Here is a 19,411-nt window from a genome sequence, read left to right as displayed (position 1 = left end):
CCAGAAAAAAACCTTGTTAGGGCAGTTGCAAACGGGTAATGGGTGGTCTTCTTTGATATTCCTTTCCTGGCCTTTATCCTGCAAGACTGTTTTCCTGGGTCTAGTCCTCTCTAAATTTGCAGTAATACCATGTGAGAATATTACCAATGATGAAGTAAATCCTCCTAACCCTGTCTCTTGGATTTATTACATCTCAAGAATTTATTGTGGTGGGAGACCCTTCCCTACTAGCCTGCCTGCTTGGTTTAATAATGTCCTATCAAGTGACTCTACATAGAAAATCTCCAATCCAAGGCAACAGAGAAAGGAACTTATAAAAACAACTAAAAAAAAAAAAAAAAAAAACAAGACCCAATTTCTGAGTCACACTTATCCCTAGTTAGGCCATACAATTTCTTTTTTTTTTTTTTTTTTTTTTGTTTTTGGGCCACACCCGTTTGACGCTCAAGGGTTACTCCTGGCTATGTGCTCAGAAATCGCCCCTGGCTTGGGGGGGACCATATGGGACGCCGGGGGATCGAACCGCGGTCCTTCCTTGGCTAGCGCTTGCAAGGCAGACACCTTACCTCCAGCGCCACCTACCTGGCCCCAGGCCATACAATTTCTTTCTTTTTCTTTATGGGGGCTCCCTCTCCTCTTTCTTTTCTCTTTGATGTTTCCTTTAAAAAGTAATTTGTTTCACTATTTAAATTATCTTGAAATTCTGTTCTGCAAAAATATTCAATAGACAAGGAAACATAGGTGGAACTCAGGACATCAATGCCCATGTTTATAGCATTCTTGAGGATATCTATCAGTCCTCACCTCTCCAGATACTTAACCAGTGAAGTCCCCAGTGGGCTAAGTGAAAGTATATTTGTATTTTCTGTCTTCATTATAGCTATTATTGTTATGAGAGAAATGAAAAATCAGGGTGTCTATAAAGCCAATAGAGTTGGCACCTTCAATGACCACCCAGTGGTCCAGCAGGGGCCTGTCACAGAGAGTGAGGCAGACAAACATAGAAGGATGCAAAACACACACACATGGACTGCCCAAGTTTTATGTCACCTGAGCAACCAACAGTGATCTCACAGGCACGTCATTTTATTCAATACAAGAATGGTCCACTATCAGACCCTACAGGTTAGCCCATACTGAGAAACAGTTAGTAGGCACATCAACATCAATAAATACATGAAGACCAAAGGCTGGGCTATTTTCCATAGTTATTAGAAGGTAACATCAAACTCATATTCACTTCCTGTGGGAATGCTGATTCCTCAAAAAGATAGAAATTGAGCTTCCATATGAATTAGCAATTCCATTCCTAGGAATATACTCTAGGAGCCGCCCCCCCCCCAAAAAAAAAAACAATGTAAAAATAAACCCTCTGCATCCCAATGTTCATCGCAGCACTAAGAACAATAGCCAGAATCTGGAAACAACTTAAGGTGTCTGAGAACAGATGAGTGGCTAAAGAAACTGTGTTATATCTACACAGTGAAATAATACTCAGCTACTAGGAAAAATGAAGTCATGGTATTTGCTCATACATGTATGGACACGGAGAATATTATGTTGAGCAAAGTGAGTTAGTAGATAGGGAATGCATAGAATGATCTCTCGTTTGTGGTATGTAAGAAAAAAAATATAGTATAGTAATAATAGCAAAGACAATACAGATAAAAGCCAAGAAGACCAGTCTGTGATATGGAGCTTCCCACAAATATTGGGAAACTGCAATTAGAGGAGAGAAGGGCCCACTTTGGCAATGATAGATAATTGGAAATAATTATTATGAACACAAATTGGGTTCTAAAAGGAGATAAAGTGATAACTGTGATAGCCCTCAGTAATAAATTGCAAATCACAGTGTTTAAAGGGGTGAGTAAGAGTGAGAGAAAGAAGAAGAAGAAGAAGAAGAAGAAGAAGAAGAAGAAGAAGAAGAGAAGAAAAGAAGAAGAAGAAAAGAAGAAGAGAAGAAAAGAAGAAGAAGAAAAGAAGAAAAGAAGAAGAAGAGAAGAAAAGAAGAAGAAAAAGAAGAAAAGAAGAAGAAGAGAAGAAAAGAAGAAGAAGAAGAAAAGAAGAAAAGAAGAAGAAGAAGAAGAAGAAGAAGAAGAAGAAGAAGAAGAAGAAGAAGAAGAAGAAGAAGAAGAAGAAGAAGAAGAAGAAGAAGAAGAAGAAAACTGTCCCATAAGTAGGTGGAAAGGGAAGAGGAGTAAAACTTTGGAAATTGGTGGTGGGAAATATTTATTTGTGAAGGGTGTTTGCTGTACATGGCATGACTGAAACTCAATCAGAAGAACTTCGTAGGCCCAAGTGGTGGATACAAGCAGTAGGGTGTTTGCCTTGCATGTGGTAACCTAGGACAGACCAAGGTTCAGTCCCCTGGCATTCCATATGGTGCCCATGCCAAGAGAGATTTCTGAGTGCATAGCCAGGAGTAACTCCTGAGTGTCAACGGGTATGACCCCCAAAATAAAAAAAAAATAAGGAAAAAAATTTGTTTCTGTGAAAAGAAAAAAAACAACCCTATTATGAACAACATTGTATCTGTGGTGTTTAAATAAAGTAAACAAAATGAGGGCACCCTCAAAATATAAAGTCCTGATAGTTTCCAATTCTACTGTTGCCCTGTATTCCCACATCTAAAAGACCCTAAATAGTCTTATGTTATAAACTTGCCTTTTTATTCTATTGCTAAACTATCTTACCTAGAGGCCTCTTCAATCATTGGGATTTTTGTTGAAGGACACATTCTCAAAGTGGTAAAAAGAAAAGTTAATTTAGGTGACCATTAGCCATTAGAAATATTGCTTGTTTGGAATGTAGCTAGTCAAATAACAGAAATAGCTAAGGGTGGCTTTATAAGATATAATGTAGAGCACTAACTAGATAACTCAGAGAGAGAGAGAGAGAGGGAGAGAGAGAGAGAGAGAGAGAGAGAGAGAGAGAGAGAGAGAGAGAGAGAGAGGAGAAAGAGATAGCTGGAAGAAATGGCAAAAAGGGAACTAAGCAATATGCACCAAGATACAAGCAGAAAAGCATGAGTCACCAAGCAATAAGACAATCTAAATAGATAATGCATTAATAATTTAATGTAGACAACAAAGATGTTGAGACAGCAAGAACCTGGATGACAAGGATCTAAACAGTAAGAAATGAGGCAGCAAGTGCCAGGATGTCAAGAAAAGGAGTAGTGGTAATAAGCAAATAGGAAGAGTGACAATCATAGTTGCTAAAGTTACAATTTCTTTAACTATTGCAGAAGTATAATTGTTTTACCTATTAACTAAAGAGTGCTAAACAACAACATTTGTGTTCTGTGTGTTTATCTTACATATTATTTACAAAGATCCAGAAGCTAGACAGTAATATATCTTCCTGCTCCCTAGTTCCCCATAATACTCCTAGCAAGTTATGAAATAAGACCATTCTCATTAAACCTTTATATGGAGGGAGTACTTTGCTGCTCAATTTTTGTTTCCCTTATCCCCCCATCCATTGCAAAAATTGAATTAAAAGTAATAGTTTACTATTTACTATATATAATATAAATTTATATATATATTTACTATAATACTTTTGATACATTACTATTTCCAGGGGTCCTCAGACATTTTAAACAGGGGGCCAGTTCACTGTCCCTCAGATCATTGGAGGGTCTGACTATAGTAAAAACAAAACTTATGAACGAATTCTTATGCACACTGCATATATCTTATTTTGCAATGAAGAAACAAAACAGATACAAATACAATATGTGGCCCGCAGGCCATAATTTGAGGACCACTGATTTATACTTTACTACTTAGCTCCTACCTTTAATAAGAAATGTGGAATAAGATTTGGACACAGGCAAATTTAGTAAAAGTAAAATTGACAACCATAAAAAAGAAATAAACTCTTCTATTTAGTGGGAGACAACCATCTATATTCTAGGTCCTTAATGATATCCCCATGAGATGGATTTATTAAGCTATAAATGAGCTAGAATGGAAGTCTATCTAACCATCCATCTAAATAACATATCTTGTGATGAGTTTGACTTCTATCTTGCATTTCCTCAAATTTAAAATTTATCTTCACTCAAGGATTGATCAAAAAGTTCAAATCTGTATTTTGTTTGGTTGGTTGGTTTTGGTTTTTAGGCCACACCCGGTGACACTCAGGGCTTACTACTGACTATGTGCTCAGAAATTGCTGCTGGCAGGCACAGGGAAACCATATGGGACACCTGAATGGAACCCAGGTCAGCCCTGGGTCAGCCACATCTGAGGCGAATGCCCTTACAGTTCTGCTATGGCTCCAGCCCTCTATGGCTCCTTCTCTATATTTTTATTTCTCTTTGGCTGCATTGTTAAAAAGAGAAATACTTTGTATTCTTTTATAACTTCAAAGGTAATTTTTTTCTCTATTGAAAATGACCCACCTGTCAAGAAGGTATAAATCTAGATTTTAAATAGATGGTGTGGGGAACCAGCTAAGAAGGGCTCTGTTAATTTCTTTCTCCTGGCAACCCTAAACTTGAAGCTAAAGTTTTCATAACTGAAAGCTAGTTTTCACTTCAACTATAAAACATTGTTATTTAATTTTAGTTAAAAGAGGATAAATAATTTTCAGAAACAATCTAGTAAGATAATATAAACAAAAACTCTTTAAAATATGCATAAACATTTGAAAGTTTTTGAATTGAAAAATAGGTTTGTTATACTAACACGGAACATTTTATATTAAATAATGATGACTTAGGTAGAGACTTGGGTAGATGAGTCTTACATAGGGCACTTGCCTTCTATGCTGTCAATCCAGGTTCAATTCCCAGCAATGTTAAGAGTTCCTCAACCACAGCCAAGTGTGATCCATAAGTATAAACCAGAAGTAAGTCCTGTGCACTACTAGATGTGGCTTCCCTGTACCAATAAAAGACAATTCTTAAATTCTTATGTATGCTTCTTGAAAGAGTAGAGAGAGAGAGGGGGGGGGGGCAGAGAGAGACAGAGAGAATATGTGTGTATGTCTTGGAGTGTGGTTTTGGGAAGGGATGGAATGAGAGCTACAATCTGTTACTGATTTGTTGTCTGAGTAGTTGGAAAGAACAAAAAATCAGGAAGTAGAAGATAAACTTAATAAAATAATCTTTATTTTCATATTATTTGTGAAAATACATCAAATATTTAAAATTTTACATAAAATATAATAAACAAGGCATTATGCCTTACAAGGAAGACATGAAATGTCTCAGGGCTTACTAAACATTGTAGTTTTTTTTTTAAAAAACTTCAACATTTGAAATATTGACATAGTTTTAATAAATAACTGACAACCTTTTCATAGCAGTACAAAACAATTGCAAGTACACACACATCCCTATTTTTAACACTATCAATATATCCATTGCTGTAACCACCTCTCCTTATTATCACTCGCTACCACAATGGAAGACATATGGTCTTCCTTCTCCCAAGTCTATTTCATGAAGAACATTTAAAGTGCCCAATATTCAAATTAAGTAATAGAACTAAACAAAACTTGAACATTCTAAAATATCAGTACAGGAACTAAGGACAAATCTGAATTTGAGCCAGGAACTATATCACAGTTCAACACACCTGACTTGGATGTGTTGAAGGCATTCTGGAATCCTAATACTGAACCATCCAGTTTGGCCAAATAACCCAGGAAATGGGTCCTGAACTCCCTGAACATGATTTGATAGCTCAGGGGACCATATGGAGTGCCAGGAATTGAACCTAGTTTGACCACATTCAACGTAAGCATTCTACACTCTGCACTATCTCTCTGGTCATACTCACATATTTAAATTAGAATATTAATATATAAACTTTTATAAATAAATAAATATATAAATAAATAGACACATATGTAAATAAATAGAAGGACCCTAAAAGACTTAGTCAGAAACATTAAAGAAAAATCCAGGCGGCCACACGAATTGTTTCTCTTTCATCTGATTTCTGAGTGGAAGTGAATTTTGATGAGCTTCTTTCTTCAATCTAGCTTGATTGGCTCCTGTAATTAGAAAAGGTTTCATGGTGTTAGTTAAATTCAAACAGTTGACCAAATGGCCCAGTGACAAGGAGTTACTACTTATTCCATTGCTGCCCTGTGAGGCAGAAAAATGCTTGGCGCTTGCATGCTGCCTCAGTAGGAATAAGGAATCTTAGGTTGAAACTATAAAAGCTTCAAAAATGCTAGATTATCATACTGGACCCCTCAAAAGGCAAATATCAGGGGGTAATTATTATTATTATACTCCTCATTTTATTGAAACTCAGAACGATTAAGTGATTAAATGATTTGCACCAGTGTTTCAATAACGATAAACGAAGTAAATTTTAGATTTACTGTTCCATAAGTAAGTCTAGCTTCTTTCTTGATAAGAGTAAATAAGCTTAGATTCACTGCAGAATCCTGATATTTATCAACGTGATCTCAAATCTGGGCCCACTTTAAATCTGAAGCCCAATGAATAGCTACAATTAACACTGATCCTTAATCACTTGGAGGTATTGTTCAAATCTACTCCTCAAGTAACACACATCCACCCACACTTATTTAAATGGGGATGGAGGAGCCAGAGAAGACAACTATCTTTCATAGCAATAATTGAGTTTTAGTTCTTTAACAAAACACTGGATTCCCCTGACATAATTTTCAGAGGCAGAGGGCAGAGTTCTGATCAGTCGCTGAGTCACCCAGGCATATATATATATATATATATATATATATATATATATATATATATATATATATATACCCACCACTCACTTTTTAAGGATCTTTTCTATGAGTTTCTTAACCATGGGGGCTTCTGGATCAAGACACACTTCCTGGCCATTCTTGAGAGTGGTTCTACAGGGAAAAACAAGAATCAAGTCAGAGGGGATGGAAAAGGGTCTGGGGGATTTGGGGTGTGATGGGGTCGGTTGTGTGTGTAGAATCAAACAGGGAGCTGAAACACTTACATGACTTCAGTTTGCGAGCAGTGGGGTCCCGGGGGGGTGACAGTCACGCTCTGGATGTTCTTGAAGTGAATCCCCCGCACGGTCTCCAAGCACTGGCAGCGTAGTTCAGAGGCCACGGGTGCCCCTATGGGAAGAAAAGACTCTGTGAGCATTTGAGAAAGTTGATCCCCTTATGAGGGGGCGCCCTCCCTGCACCTCTCCCGCCCCAGGGAGCCCAGTCTCTGGGTTTTACCTGCAGTGGGTGGGCAGGCGGCGACCAGGAGCAGGAGCAGCAGGGCTGCCTGCAGGATCCGGGGAGTGCGGGGTGCAGCAGCGGGGGTCGCGGCGGGTGCCATTGGGGCTGAGAGTGGAAGGTCGGTGTCTGGAGCGAGAGATCTGGCAGGAGAGCTGGAAGAGCGGACTCTGAGTTCCTCGAGCTGAGCGAACCCCTTTTTATCGGAGTCGAAAGGCTAGCCGCCCCGGGCCAGGGAAATTCCCACGTAGATCCCGCTCAGGAAGGAAATGGGGACCTCGCCCCTGGGGTGGATGGTGCAAGTTTGCCAGCTGGAGGTGAGACCTCAAAACTCCGTTGGAGGTGATGTCTCTAGTCAGCTGGCCTCGGGGATTTTCTTCCAGCGTCCCAACGTGGAGAGTGATTCGCTTTGCTGGGAAGGTGTCAATGGAAACAGACATCTGGGGGAATGTTATCAGGAAAACTCAACAGTTAGGCAGATCTTTCTTTAGTTGAACAGACTAAATATCTTCAGACTCGGTGTCTTTTGTGTATACATAAATGCATTCTTAAAATACAGCTGTCATCTCGCTTAAGGGCTTTGGCTTTGTTCCTGGTGTTCTACAACCAGTACAAATAAATCAACACAAACAAATCACAGAATGGGTCAGGGTGAGAGGATATCCAGTGTGAAAAATGTACTGCAGTGTTTACTTTAGTTATGTTGTAATCCTTCACCGCTTCCTTCTGTGAAATTTTGGAACTTCCAGAGCCCCACCAGATCCTGGAGTACTAAGGCTTTGTAAAGTGAAGGGTATTGATGAATACACAAAATATGGCTAGTTTGGAGTTGTTAGGCACAGGGAAGCTGAACTGTGCTCCAGTTTCTAGTTTCTAAAAAAAAAAATGTCCAGTACTTTTGGGTATTTTTGACCAATGGTCTCAGGGCTTAGATGTTCATGCAAGTAACTAAAAGATACTTGGGGGGTGGGGGTGGGGGGACCAGGTGACTCTCAGGGGTTACTCCTGGCTCTGAGCTCAGAAATCACTCCTGGCTTGAGGGAACATATGGGATGCTGGGGGATCAAAACACAGTAGGTCCAGGGTCAGCTTCCTGTAAGGCAAACGCACTACTGCTGGGCCATTGCTCTGGCCCAGCAAAAAGATACTTTTATGCGGAATAGCTAAGTTATCACAAATGGAATCCCAGTTCTTTTATGAACATATCTCATTTCATTTGCTAGTTATGTGGATTTTTCTGCCTCTGGCGCTTTGATTTTCCTAGAGAAATAATCAGTCATGTTTTACTTTTCCTCATCTCTCCTAAGACATTTCAAAGTTCATTCCAGTCTTTTTTGTTCAGTTGCTAATTTTTCACTCTCAGTTATGTTGTCTTCAGAAGATTGGGGTGAGAGTCTAAGATGCTGATCTGAAAGGAGCAAGAGGTTTCCTTGGGAAGGACTTGGTTGAGGATAGATTTCTCTCTCTCTCTCTCTCTCTCTCTCTCTCTCTCTCTCTCTCTCTCTCTCTCTCTCTCTCTCTCTCTCTTCTCCCTCCTCTCGTCCCTTCCCACTTTCTTACTGTCCCTCTCTCCCAAATTGTCAGGATAGAAAATTTTATTTTTCTTTAACTGACTAGTTAAACTATCAGTGCCTTAGTTCCTTTTCTGTGAGTAAAATGGCAATACGGACCTCACTAGTTCTTGATGAATAAATGTGTTAACATTTGTAAAACATCACTAAGTAGTAAATGTTATATTTAATAAGATTTTTAATATAAAAAACCTTCACTTTTCATATGACTAAACTCAAACTTACCTGGGGACCCAATACTATACAGAAAGGGAAAAAAAGAAAAACATTGTATGCAATTATACTCTCCAAAACAAAACAAGATACCATCAAATTCTACTGTATACAATTTTTATAAATTTCTTCTCAAGTGAAAGCTTTAATTTTTGTTGTCTAGTTCTACAAAATATGAATAAAAATAAAACTCATCCCGGTGTCCCATATGGTCCCCCGTGCCTGCCAGGAGCTATTTCTGAGCAGACAGCCAGGAGTAACCCCTGAGCACGCTGGGTGTGGCCCAAAAAACCAAAATAAATAAATAAATAAATAAATAAATAAATAAATAAATAAATAAAATAAAATAAAACTCACACCTTTAAAAGCTTATAAATGACTATATCATAAAGATTTGCCTTTTCACCCCCTTCCCCACAACTGCCACCCAACTAATTATTAGAACAGTGCTGTTGGAAAAAAAAACAACAGGGAATAAAATTTTCTAAAACAGAATTAGGAAAGGGCAAAAGAGAGCAGGTGAGGCACTTGCCTTGCATACAACTGACCTCAGTCCCATTCTTGACATCTCATGGTTCCCCTGGTGGTGCCAAGGTCAGGAGTAAGTACTTAGTATCACAGAGATTGGCTCCAAACACCTTCTTATTCAAAAAGAGGGATAGGAGGGCCAGAGAAACAGTTCAAATAGTAGCAATCAAGTGGGACTCCAGGTTAGGACCCAAACACTACCTGGTACCTGAATACTGCTGAGAGCTACCCTAAAACTACTCCTCCACCATCCATCAATCTAGAAATAAACCCCTGATCACTCAGGTGGGACCCAATGAACAACAGCAACAATAAATAAACCAGGAAAGAAAAAATGACCTAAAGGTTATAAAATTTTAATAGCTCATTGTAAAATATTACTATTGTGATCCTTATTTTTTGAGTTTTTTACTTGGAAACACTTTTCTTAATTGAGTTAGTAGTTAGAAGTAGAGAAATGTATCTACTCTTTAAAGCCCATTTAATCATAAATATTGCTATTCTTTAAAAACTAATTTTTATTATTATCAAAGAAGCATAATTGCTTATCATAAGGGAAAAATACAGACAATAAATGCCCCAGAGGTTCTTAGGGTTTACTCCTAATTATGCTAGGGATACATATCCAGTTTCTGGGATAGAATCCAAGTCAGTTGCAGGCAAGGCTAGCATCATACCTACACTTTATAAAATTGTAGAGTCAGAGTGACTGGCATTGTTGAGTGACAGAGTGGTAGCATGGAGGTGTAGCTTTAACCAGTACACAATAATTACACCTCTCTTCAAAGAAATAACTTTAAAGGAGGAATTTTCTTATTCTCATAGTTTAGAGCTCATCTTCTTTTCTAATGCTTAAATATTAACCTCAAATAGCTCCACTATTTTATTTAACAGTTTTTAAATTTTGTGTCCTAAGCATTTGTTTAAATTTAATAAAATCTATATCTGTTCTCTTTCCTCCTTCAAATCAGTAGACTTCACTAACCAGATTAGATCAGTGGGGATGTATTTTCTACCCTGGGAGTTTCCCAGAAGAGGAACTGAGCATTTGAGTCAGTTCTTATTTGCTGAGATATAGATGTCATCCAAAAGTCATAGGAACAGCTGAATAGGTGGAAAAGTAGTTAACAAGAAGAAATCATGTAAGTTGAGAAACAAGTGTGACCAGCATAAACTGTAGAACAAACTTCAGAAAGGTGAATGGCTGGAGGAATTTGGTAGAGTTAGGGTCAACCCATGGTCTACATGTTTACTTTTCCAGGAAACATCTTACATACTTCTCAGGGAGAACAATATGAATAAAAAAGTTTAGGAACATATGTAATCAAATATTACAGGTATATAAAATGGCAGAGATACACTATTTGGAACATGTTGTTTAATACAGTAATCAGGAAACAAATTTTTAAAAGTTATATTGTACAGTTTCCACTAGGGTCTGAAGAACTCAAGTACAAACTATTTATAAGGTTGTGTTTTGTCCAAGAAATCCAAAGGAATATCTGGGGGGAAGAAGAGTTGTCACAACTTCCAAGTTAAGCCACCAACCAGAATTTTGCTTCATTAATCCCAGGGAGCCTGCCTCAGTTTTGACAAGATGGAAAGGTAGAACAAAGTTACACAACATTTTTTTTGTTATTTTACTTCAAGTTTTCTGTTGAATAAGTTAGGGTATTTTGCTTTGTTTTAATAACAAATATAAACTTCAGTATTTGATGTAGGCTATTCTGACCTTTCCTCTCTTTATAACCTAAAACACTGAAAATGGTTTTCAAAGACAACTCCAAATACTGATGTGCAAATATTCAGTGTAAATAAACAAAATAAATAGAAAACAAGTAGCTAAAAGGATAAAACATTTCTAGAAGCAACCTCATATTTGTAGGATTGTCTATTACTTCTTGCCTAAGATTTGCTTAATAAAAACTAGGTGCTTCAAACAAGTAAATATGGAAGGATTTTTTTTGACTGTAATATGCTAGTTCTCAAAAGTCAGTCTTTAGGAATCGCTTGCTTTTTAAAAGATTTTTTTAAGTGGTTTCTGAAGTGAACGGAAGAAACATAGTTCTCTCTAGTTTTAAGAAATGTCTTCCTCATCCAATTACTTGTTCAGTGAGCTAAACTGGGTTTACCGGTAGGTTTGGGTTTCTTTAAAGTCATGCAATCGCCCACCTGAATAGAGTCATTCCTGAAACAAGGGTATCACTTGCTAAAAATCCACCTGAGTTATTCTATTCACTGCATGGTACACATTTTACAGATGCTATCTACAATTACTTTAATATTTAGAGTTTCTATAAAATCCTGAAATTGTGCCATAGTTTGTTGCAATTAGATGATTCAGGGAGAAGAATGCCTGGAACCTTGAAGGGAGAAGAATGAACACCTCTGAATATGACATTGAATCTCTACTTCCATATACTTCTTCAGCCTGGAGATATTTATCCAGTATAAACCTCCTCATAAGTCTCTGGTTCATTTATTAATAATGCCAGGCCAGAGCCCTTTCTTCTGTCTTGGGTCCTTGTCATTTCTTTATTAACTATCTCTTCTTCCTCTCAATCTAGGTACTTCAAGTAGGGTGGCTCAATACCAAATCTCAGTAGTGGATTGATGACCCCAAATAGTATTAATAGTCCTTTTTATCCAGGTCCAACCTTCAACCACTCTTAGGTGCTGGGATGAGCACCTAAGCATCAAAACTCCTATGCTATCTCTTTTGCCCCTGCTTTTTCATGGGAATTTTAAAAATAAGGATGTGTAGATTGGAGAGCTAGTATAGTAGGTAGGGTAGGGTGCTGATCTTACACATGGCTGATTGGTTTTGATCCCTAGCACTCCGTGTGGTTTTCTAAACCTACTAGGACTAATCTCTGGATACAGAGCCAGGAATAGACTCAGGGCACAGCTGGATGTGGCTCACCAAACAACGAATAAGCAAAAAAAAAAAAAATTCTCTCGGTCATTGGGAGAACACTAGGGATGGGAAACATTTCAGGGGAAGGCCAAATGGAACAAAATTGTGGTAGTCAGAAAGAGATGTATGAGTAATGAAATCAGTAAGTGATTATGTGGAGTGAAAGGGAAATACTGAAGCAGGGAAAGTGACTGATTCTGACAGTAGAAGCCATAGGAAGTTTTTATAGGTATCTTCTTATTGGTTTTAATATTATTCCATTGGGAAAAATCAAGGGAGCCTCCAAGTGTTCTTACATCTCTCTTACACAAACTCCATTTATTGACACTTACTGATTTTTTTGTTTGTTTGTTTACCATAGGAGGGTGAAATACTGGGGATAAACTCCAGGATCAGCCTATATGAAAAAATAAGAGAATGCCATGTTTTTTTTGGTGAAGAAATTATATTTCTACTGAAACTTATTTAGAAAGTTGTGAGGAAACAGAATGAATGAAGCATGTATTCAAGAGAAAACAAAGGCTTGTATTAAATAAAAATAGACTAGCAACTGTAAAAACAGACAAACCAGATTGTGTTCAAGGGAGAATAAGGCTTAAAGAACAAACCAAGGATGCCAAATATTAAACTTAAAAACATTTATTAGACATTTACAAATCAGAGAAGTAGTACTGGGACTAAGCACTTCCACGTTGCAGACTTTATTTGATCCATGGTACCACATATAATTCCTTATGTACCCTCTACATACCTACATACATACATAGCCATAATTAAGCCTGAAGCCCTTCTGAGTGTGGCCCAAAAACTCTCATTCACCCAACATAAACATCTGCAACATACAAAGTACTATATAAATGGTCAGTTTTACAAAAATATCTGCAGTGGATAAAACTAGAACCCTAAATATGAGGTTCTTTAATGCCTGGTCTGCACACTTTATTTTTTTACACATCTTTTTTTTTCTCTGATTCTTGGGTTAAAACCACCTGATGATCTCAGTGATCTAGAATTCTTGAAACATATGAAAATAACACTGAACACTATTCAAGACTTTATATCTGGGCATAATTCCAAAGGTTTTAAAAGAATAAATTTTAACTATAAATTTTGTTGTTTTTATTTTTTAACTTTATTTACATATGAATTGATTGTTGGGCCACACCTAGTGGAACTCAGGGGTCACTCCTGGCTCTGCACTCAGAAATCACCCCTGGCAGGTGGGGAACCATAGGCTTCATGCATATGGGTTGGCTGCATGCAAGGCAAATGATCTACTGCTGTGTGATCTCTCCAGTCTTGTTTTTCCATTTTCTTAAGATTGCTTTACAAACATTTCAAGAAGTAACATTGAATATCTAAAAAATATCACATACATTATAGACCAAAAACATACAGAAATGCAAGTAACAAAAGACTTGAATAAAACGGAAACAGTAAATGTGCTTTTATAGAACTGTGTTGTAATAAGCATGACCACTATATAATGATGATTCCATTTAAATACTTCCTATATTAGGGCAACAAAATTCAGGAAGCTGAAAAATGAGTTATAAACCATACGCAGTCTTATCATACACAACATATAGATACTTATTTATGTAAGAAAAATTGCATATGATTATAAAAAACTTGATGATTGGAGCCTGTAATTTTCAATCTTTTTAAGTTTATTAACAAAACCATTGTGGCTTATATTTGGTCTCTTGTAGAAGAGGAACAAACTCACAGACTATGATTTTGGAAAAACAAATTTTATCTATGCAGCCATTAGGAGAATTTGTATATTTCACTGTTGTTGGTTTCTATACCTTATGTTTTTCATCACATTGTTTAAATCTTCAATACTGTTATACATTCTTTACTACTTATTAAGAATCAAAAAGGATTTGTTACAATCTTTATTCCTAATTATGTTTTTTATTGTTTTTCCTTTAATTTTGTTTTATAGATTTGTACAATATTACATTATATATATATATATATATAAAGTTTAGAATTGTTCTGTCTCTTATAAAGTTGTCTCCTTAAATTTCAGCCAGACTTCTTTGTCTCTTGGACTACTTCTTTCTTAATTACTTATATACTATTTAGACATTAATAAATTTACTCATAATATATTAATAATAGATGAGTAATTAGTAAAATCAATACATTAATATATCATTCCAGGTATTTTCAGGCAGTTTTACATGATATAACACTCAATTCTTTGAATTTCAATTTATTTGCATTCCGAGTAAAAATGTCTCATTCTAGTAGCTTAGACTTTTTATACAGTATATAAAAGTAAAAAGCCTGAATTTTAATTAATACTTATTTTATTACCATTCATCATACTTTCTCACATAGATTTGAGTTTATCATATTGAAATTCTATTTCTTAATTTTTTTATAACTTTAGATTTTAAAAATATATATCACTAGTACAGACTACTTAATTTGACCTCCTCCCCAGTATTTTCTACTGCTTAAGTATTATATATAATATATAAATCTATGTGTATTTATATATAAATTATACATATTTGTCATATATTCATCAAAATTGAGCACTTACCATTGCTATTAAGTAAATTTTACTTTGGGGTGCCAAGGATTGAATGAGGCTTTAGAGTGCAAAGCTTGTATCCTGTCCTTGGAACTATCTACTTGATTTCTTATATTATTCCTTAAGATGAATTCTACTACGCTGCACGCTGAGCCGCCTGTGCTGGAGGTCTCCTCCCGCTCCGCTTCTGACTCTGCAATGGCCGCCGTGAAGACCCTCAACCCGAAGGCCGAGGTGGCCCGAGCGCAGGTGGCGCTGGCGGTCAACATCAGCGCGGCGCGGGGGCTGCAGGACGTCCTGAGGACCAACTTGGGGCCTAAAGGCACCATGAAGATGCTTGTGTCTGGCGCTGGAGATATCAAGCTGACCAAAGATGGCAACGTGCTGCTTCACGAAATGCAAATCCAGCATCCAACAGCCTCCTTAACAGCCAAAGTGGCAACAGCCCAGGATGACATAACTGGTGATGGTACCACTTCTAATGTCCTAATCATCGGGGAGCTGCTGAAACAGGCGGATCTTTATATATCTGAAGGCCTTCATCCAAGAATAATAACAGAAGGGTTTGAAGCTGCAAAGGAAAGGGCCCTTCAATTTCTGGAACAAGTCAAAGTAAGCAAACCAATGGACAGAGAAACACTTATAGATGTGGCTAGAACTTCTCTACGTACTAAAGTTCATGCTGAACTTGCTGATGTCTTAACAGAGGCTGTAGTAGACTCTGTTTTGGCCATTAAAAAACAAGATGAACCTATTGACCTCTTCATGGTTGAGATTATGGAAATGAAACATAAATCTGAAACTGATACAAGCTTAATCAGAGGTCTTGTTTTGGACCATGGAGCACGGCATCCTGATATGAAAAAAAGAGTAGAAAATGCATACATTCTCACCTGCAATGTTTCATTAGAATGTGAAAAAACAGAAGTGAATTCTGGCTTTTTTTACAAGAGTGCAGGAGAGAGAAAAATTAGTAAAAGCTGAAAGAAAATTCATTGAAGATAGAGTTAAAAAAATAATAGAATTGAAAAAGAAAGTCTGTGGTGATTCCAATAAAGGATTTGTCGTTATTAATCAAAAGGGAATTGATCCCTTTTCCTTAGATGCTCTTGCTAAAGAAGGCATAGTAGCTCTGCGCAGAGCTAAGAGGAGAAATATGGAAAGGCTGACTCTTGCTTGCGGTGGGATAGCTCTAAATTCTTTAGATGACCTAAATCCTGACTGTTTGGGGCATGCGGGACTTGTCTATGAATATACATTAGGAGAAGAGAAATTTACCTTTATTGAAAAGTATAATAATCCTCGTTCTGTGACATTATTGGTCAAAGGACCAAATAAGCACACACTTACCCAAATCAAAGATGCAATAAGAGATGGCTTGAGAGCTGTTAAAAATGCTATTGATGATGGATGTGTAGTTCCAGGTGGGGGTGCAGTGGAAGTGGCAATTGCAGAAGCCCTGATAAAATATAAGCCTAGTATAAAAGGCAGGGCCCAGCTTGGAGTTCAGGCATTTGCTGATGCATTACTCATTATTCCCAAGGTTCTTGCTCAGAACTCTGGTTTTGACCTTCAGGAAACACTAGTTAAAGTTCAAGCAGAACATTCAGAATCTGGTCAGCTTGTGGGTGTGGACTTGAGCACAGGTGAACCAATGGTAGCAGCAGAAGTGGGTATATGGGATAACTACTGTGTAAAGAAACAACTTCTTCATTCTTGCACTGTGATTGCCACAAACATTCTCCTGGTTGATGAAATTATGAGAGCTGGAATGTCTTCTCTCAAAGGTTGAATTGAAGCTTCATCTTTATAATGAAGACTACAGAATTCTAAGAAAACTATGGAGTTAAAATCCAAGCTTAAGTGATTATCAAAGGAATTTTCCCAAGTGAAAAAAAGGAACGCTTGGCCCCTATCATACTGAAGTTTTGAGATTATAATTACAGTATTTTTTATTGCACTGCTATATTCATAAAGCAAGCCCTTTTACTTATTGACCCTGGATGTTTTGTTCTACCTTCAATGATTAAAATATACATGTCGGATGAGCATGTTACCTTGGTACTAAATATTCTAAATTTTTGGTTTATATAAATGACACTCAAGATTAGGTTTTGAAAGAATTCCTGTTTCTTGGTATAAATTCTATAAATAAAACTTCAGGCTCAATTGAAAAAAAAAAAAGATGAATTCTACAGGGTTATGGGGTTTGAATAAGAATATAACAGAAATTGGGGCCAGCAAGGTGGCGCTAGAGGTAAGGTGTCTGCCTTGCAAGCACTAGCCAAGGAAGGACCATGGTTCCATCCCCCGCATCCTATATGGTATCCCCAAGCCAGGGGCAATTTCTGAGTGCTTAGCCAGGAGTAACCCCTGAGCATCAAATGGGTGTGGCCCGAAAATTCAAAAAAAAGAATATAACAGAAATTAAGTTCCCCCTCTCATCATGTTGTGTCTTAAGGTGGCCACAGGAATCATTGAGAATCTTGGTGAGTTCTCTATCAGTCCTACAAATGCCACAAGTTTAGAAAAACCTAATTGAGTTATGGTGTAAAAACAGGATTAATTCTTTTTAAACTTTTAGGGTTTTAATTTTAGAATTCTCAAAGTTGGAAGCGTGGTGTGGTGAAATAGTTTTGAGTATGAGAAACATAAGGGCATTAAAAGGAGTAGCTTTAAGTTAGGCATTACCTACTTATACCTTGGAACCCAACAGGAAACAAATAACATAAAATGCAACTTAAGCATACTATTTTTTGAAAAGTTTTTATTTTCATGTTTATAAAAAGTGTTATAATTTCTGTGTTGTCAGAGAAACACTGTATAATAAACATTAAACAGGGCACTATGCCCTACAAAGTAAGACATAAAATGTCCAAGGGAAGCTTCAACATATTCATGTTGACCACATAATATGAAACAATTTCAATAAATAATAACTGACCAGTACAATAACAGATGTGTTCACTTTCTCTGACCTCAATGGTGATCAGACTAACTGCCCTCTCTTCCACCCAGTATTTATCTACCAGTCTTAATATCTAGCCAAGTAAAAGGTTTCACAAGATAATTCAAAACTCATATTAAAATAGCAATACAATAATTATGTTTCACAAAAAGATCCACATCTTTAAATAATAATATATAAAATATTAAAATACAAGCATGGGAAAATAAATACAAGCATAAAAATAGAATCCTCACACACAAAAGATAATCAGACACATTAATGACTTTCTTGTTGTCTCATAGGCTGATGGTTTGGTTCTCTTCCTCATTTTCAAATCCTGGAAAGGCAGGGAACACAGTGCAGGAAAAGACATCAAAGAATGCTTGCTCTGCTAATTGATGTTGCCCCTACAATGAGAAAAATGTTGGTTATTTCCCAGGTTACTCAAAAAAAAAAAAAATCTTTGCTTCTCCGTATCTGTATCTTATCCCCAAGGCTGGATAGACTCATCACTCACTTTTTAAGCATCTTTTCTATGAGTTTCTTAACCATGGGGGCTTCTGGATCAAGACACACTTCCTGGCCATTCTTGAGAGTGGTTCTGCAGAGAAAAGCAAGAATCAAGTCAGACACGGTCTAAAAGGGCCTGGGGGATTTCGGGGTGATGGGGATGTATGTGCAGATTCAAAAGGGGGCTGAAACACTTACAAGACTTCGGTTTGCGAGCAGTGGGGTCCCGGGGGGGTGACAGTCACGCTCTGGATGTTCTTGAAGTGAATCCCCCGCACGGTCTCCAAGCAGTGGCAGCGCAGTTCAGAGCCCACGGGTGCCCCTAAGGGAAGAAGAGACTCGGTGAGCATTTGAGAAAGTTGATCCTCTTAGGAGGGGCGCCCTCCCTGCACCTCTCCCGCCCCAGGGAGTCCAGTCTCTGGGTTTTACCTGCAGCGGGTCGGCAGGCGGCGACCAGGAGCAGGAGCAGCAGGGCTGCCCGCAGGATCCGGGGAGTGCGGGGTGCAGCGGGGGTCGTGGCAGGTGCCATGGTGCTGAGAGTGGAAGGTTGGTGTCTGGAGCGAGAGATCTGGCAGGAGAGCTGGAAGAGCGGACTCTGAGTTCCTCGAGCTGAGCGAACCCCTTTTATCCATGATCGGAGCTGGAAAGTCCATAAAGCCAAGTCGGGGAAATTCCGGGATCTCCAGGTCGATCCAGGGCCGGGAAGAAAAAGCTTCCCCGCCCCTTGAGGGTGAAAGGATTGGGAGGGTGTGTGTGTGGGGGGGGGGGGCGGTGGGGGGTGGTGGTGGCAGACATCCGCTGGGAGACTGCCGCCTGCAGGCTGTTTCCTCAGACTTTGGGATTTGTTGGGAGAGTTTGGTAACCCTAAAGTCCGACTGAATAGTCCCCAAGCCTGGGTCACCTCCTTGGAAGCCTACCAGGACTCGCAGGGCGCAGATTTGTATAGTCAGACAACATTCCAAGAGCCT

General features: G+C 38.0%; 2 protein-coding genes and 1 pseudogene across 2 annotated transcripts; 1 reads left to right on the top strand and 2 right to left on the bottom strand.

Moving 5' to 3' along the window:
- Positions 1-5,985: 5,985 nt before the first annotated feature.
- On the bottom strand, positions 5,986-18,972 carry LOC126032263 (growth-regulated protein homolog gamma-like). Its single transcript, XM_049789925.1, has 4 exons — positions 18,873-18,972; positions 18,642-18,765; positions 18,451-18,534; positions 5,986-6,015 (listed from the first exon to the last, which is right to left on the bottom strand). The coding sequence occupies exons 1-4, from the start codon at positions 18,970-18,972 to the stop codon at positions 6,000-6,002; spliced, it is 324 nt and encodes a 107-aa protein (XP_049645882.1). The 3' UTR covers positions 5,986-5,999.
- On the bottom strand, positions 6,771-7,306 carry LOC126032541 (growth-regulated protein homolog gamma-like). Its single transcript, XM_049790217.1, has 3 exons — positions 7,204-7,306; positions 6,972-7,095; positions 6,771-6,858 (listed from the first exon to the last, which is right to left on the bottom strand). Exons 1-3 carry the CDS (start codon positions 7,304-7,306, stop codon positions 6,771-6,773), a joined length of 315 nt encoding a protein of 104 aa, XP_049646174.1.
- LOC126032248 (T-complex protein 1 subunit zeta-like) lies at positions 15,140-17,167 on the top strand (annotated as a pseudogene).
- Positions 18,973-19,411: the final 439 nt, after the last annotated feature.

Source organism: Suncus etruscus, chromosome 16 (genome assembly GCF_024139225.1).
Source record: "Suncus etruscus isolate mSunEtr1 chromosome 16, mSunEtr1.pri.cur, whole genome shotgun sequence".
NCBI lineage: Eukaryota > Metazoa > Chordata > Mammalia > Eulipotyphla > Soricidae > Suncus > Suncus etruscus.
This window is presented reverse-complemented; position numbering and strand designations above follow the sequence as displayed.

Excerpts from the sequence above, each read along its gene's own strand:
- LOC126032541 (XM_049790217.1), bottom strand. The coding sequence starts at position 7,306 with ATGGCACCCGCCGCGACCCCCGCTGCTGCACCCCGCACTCCCCGGATC. Across the intron at positions 7,096-7,203 it reads CGCCTGCCCACCCACTGCAG|GGGCACCCGTGGCCTCTGAA; the intron begins GTAAAACCCAGA and ends TTCTTCCCATAG. Across the intron at positions 6,859-6,971 it reads TGCTCGCAAACTGAAGTCAT|AACCACTCTCAAGAATGGCC; the intron begins GTAAGTGTTTCA and ends TTTTCCCTGTAG.
- LOC126032263 (XM_049789925.1), bottom strand. The coding sequence starts at position 18,972 with ATGGCACCTGCCACGACCCCCGCTGCACCCCGCACTCCCCGGATCCTG. Across the intron at positions 18,766-18,872 it reads CGCCTGCCGACCCGCTGCAG|GGGCACCCGTGGGCTCTGAA; the intron begins GTAAAACCCAGA and ends TTCTTCCCTTAG. Across the intron at positions 18,535-18,641 it reads TGCTCGCAAACCGAAGTCTT|AACCACTCTCAAGAATGGCC; the intron begins GTAAGTGTTTCA and ends TTTTCTCTGCAG.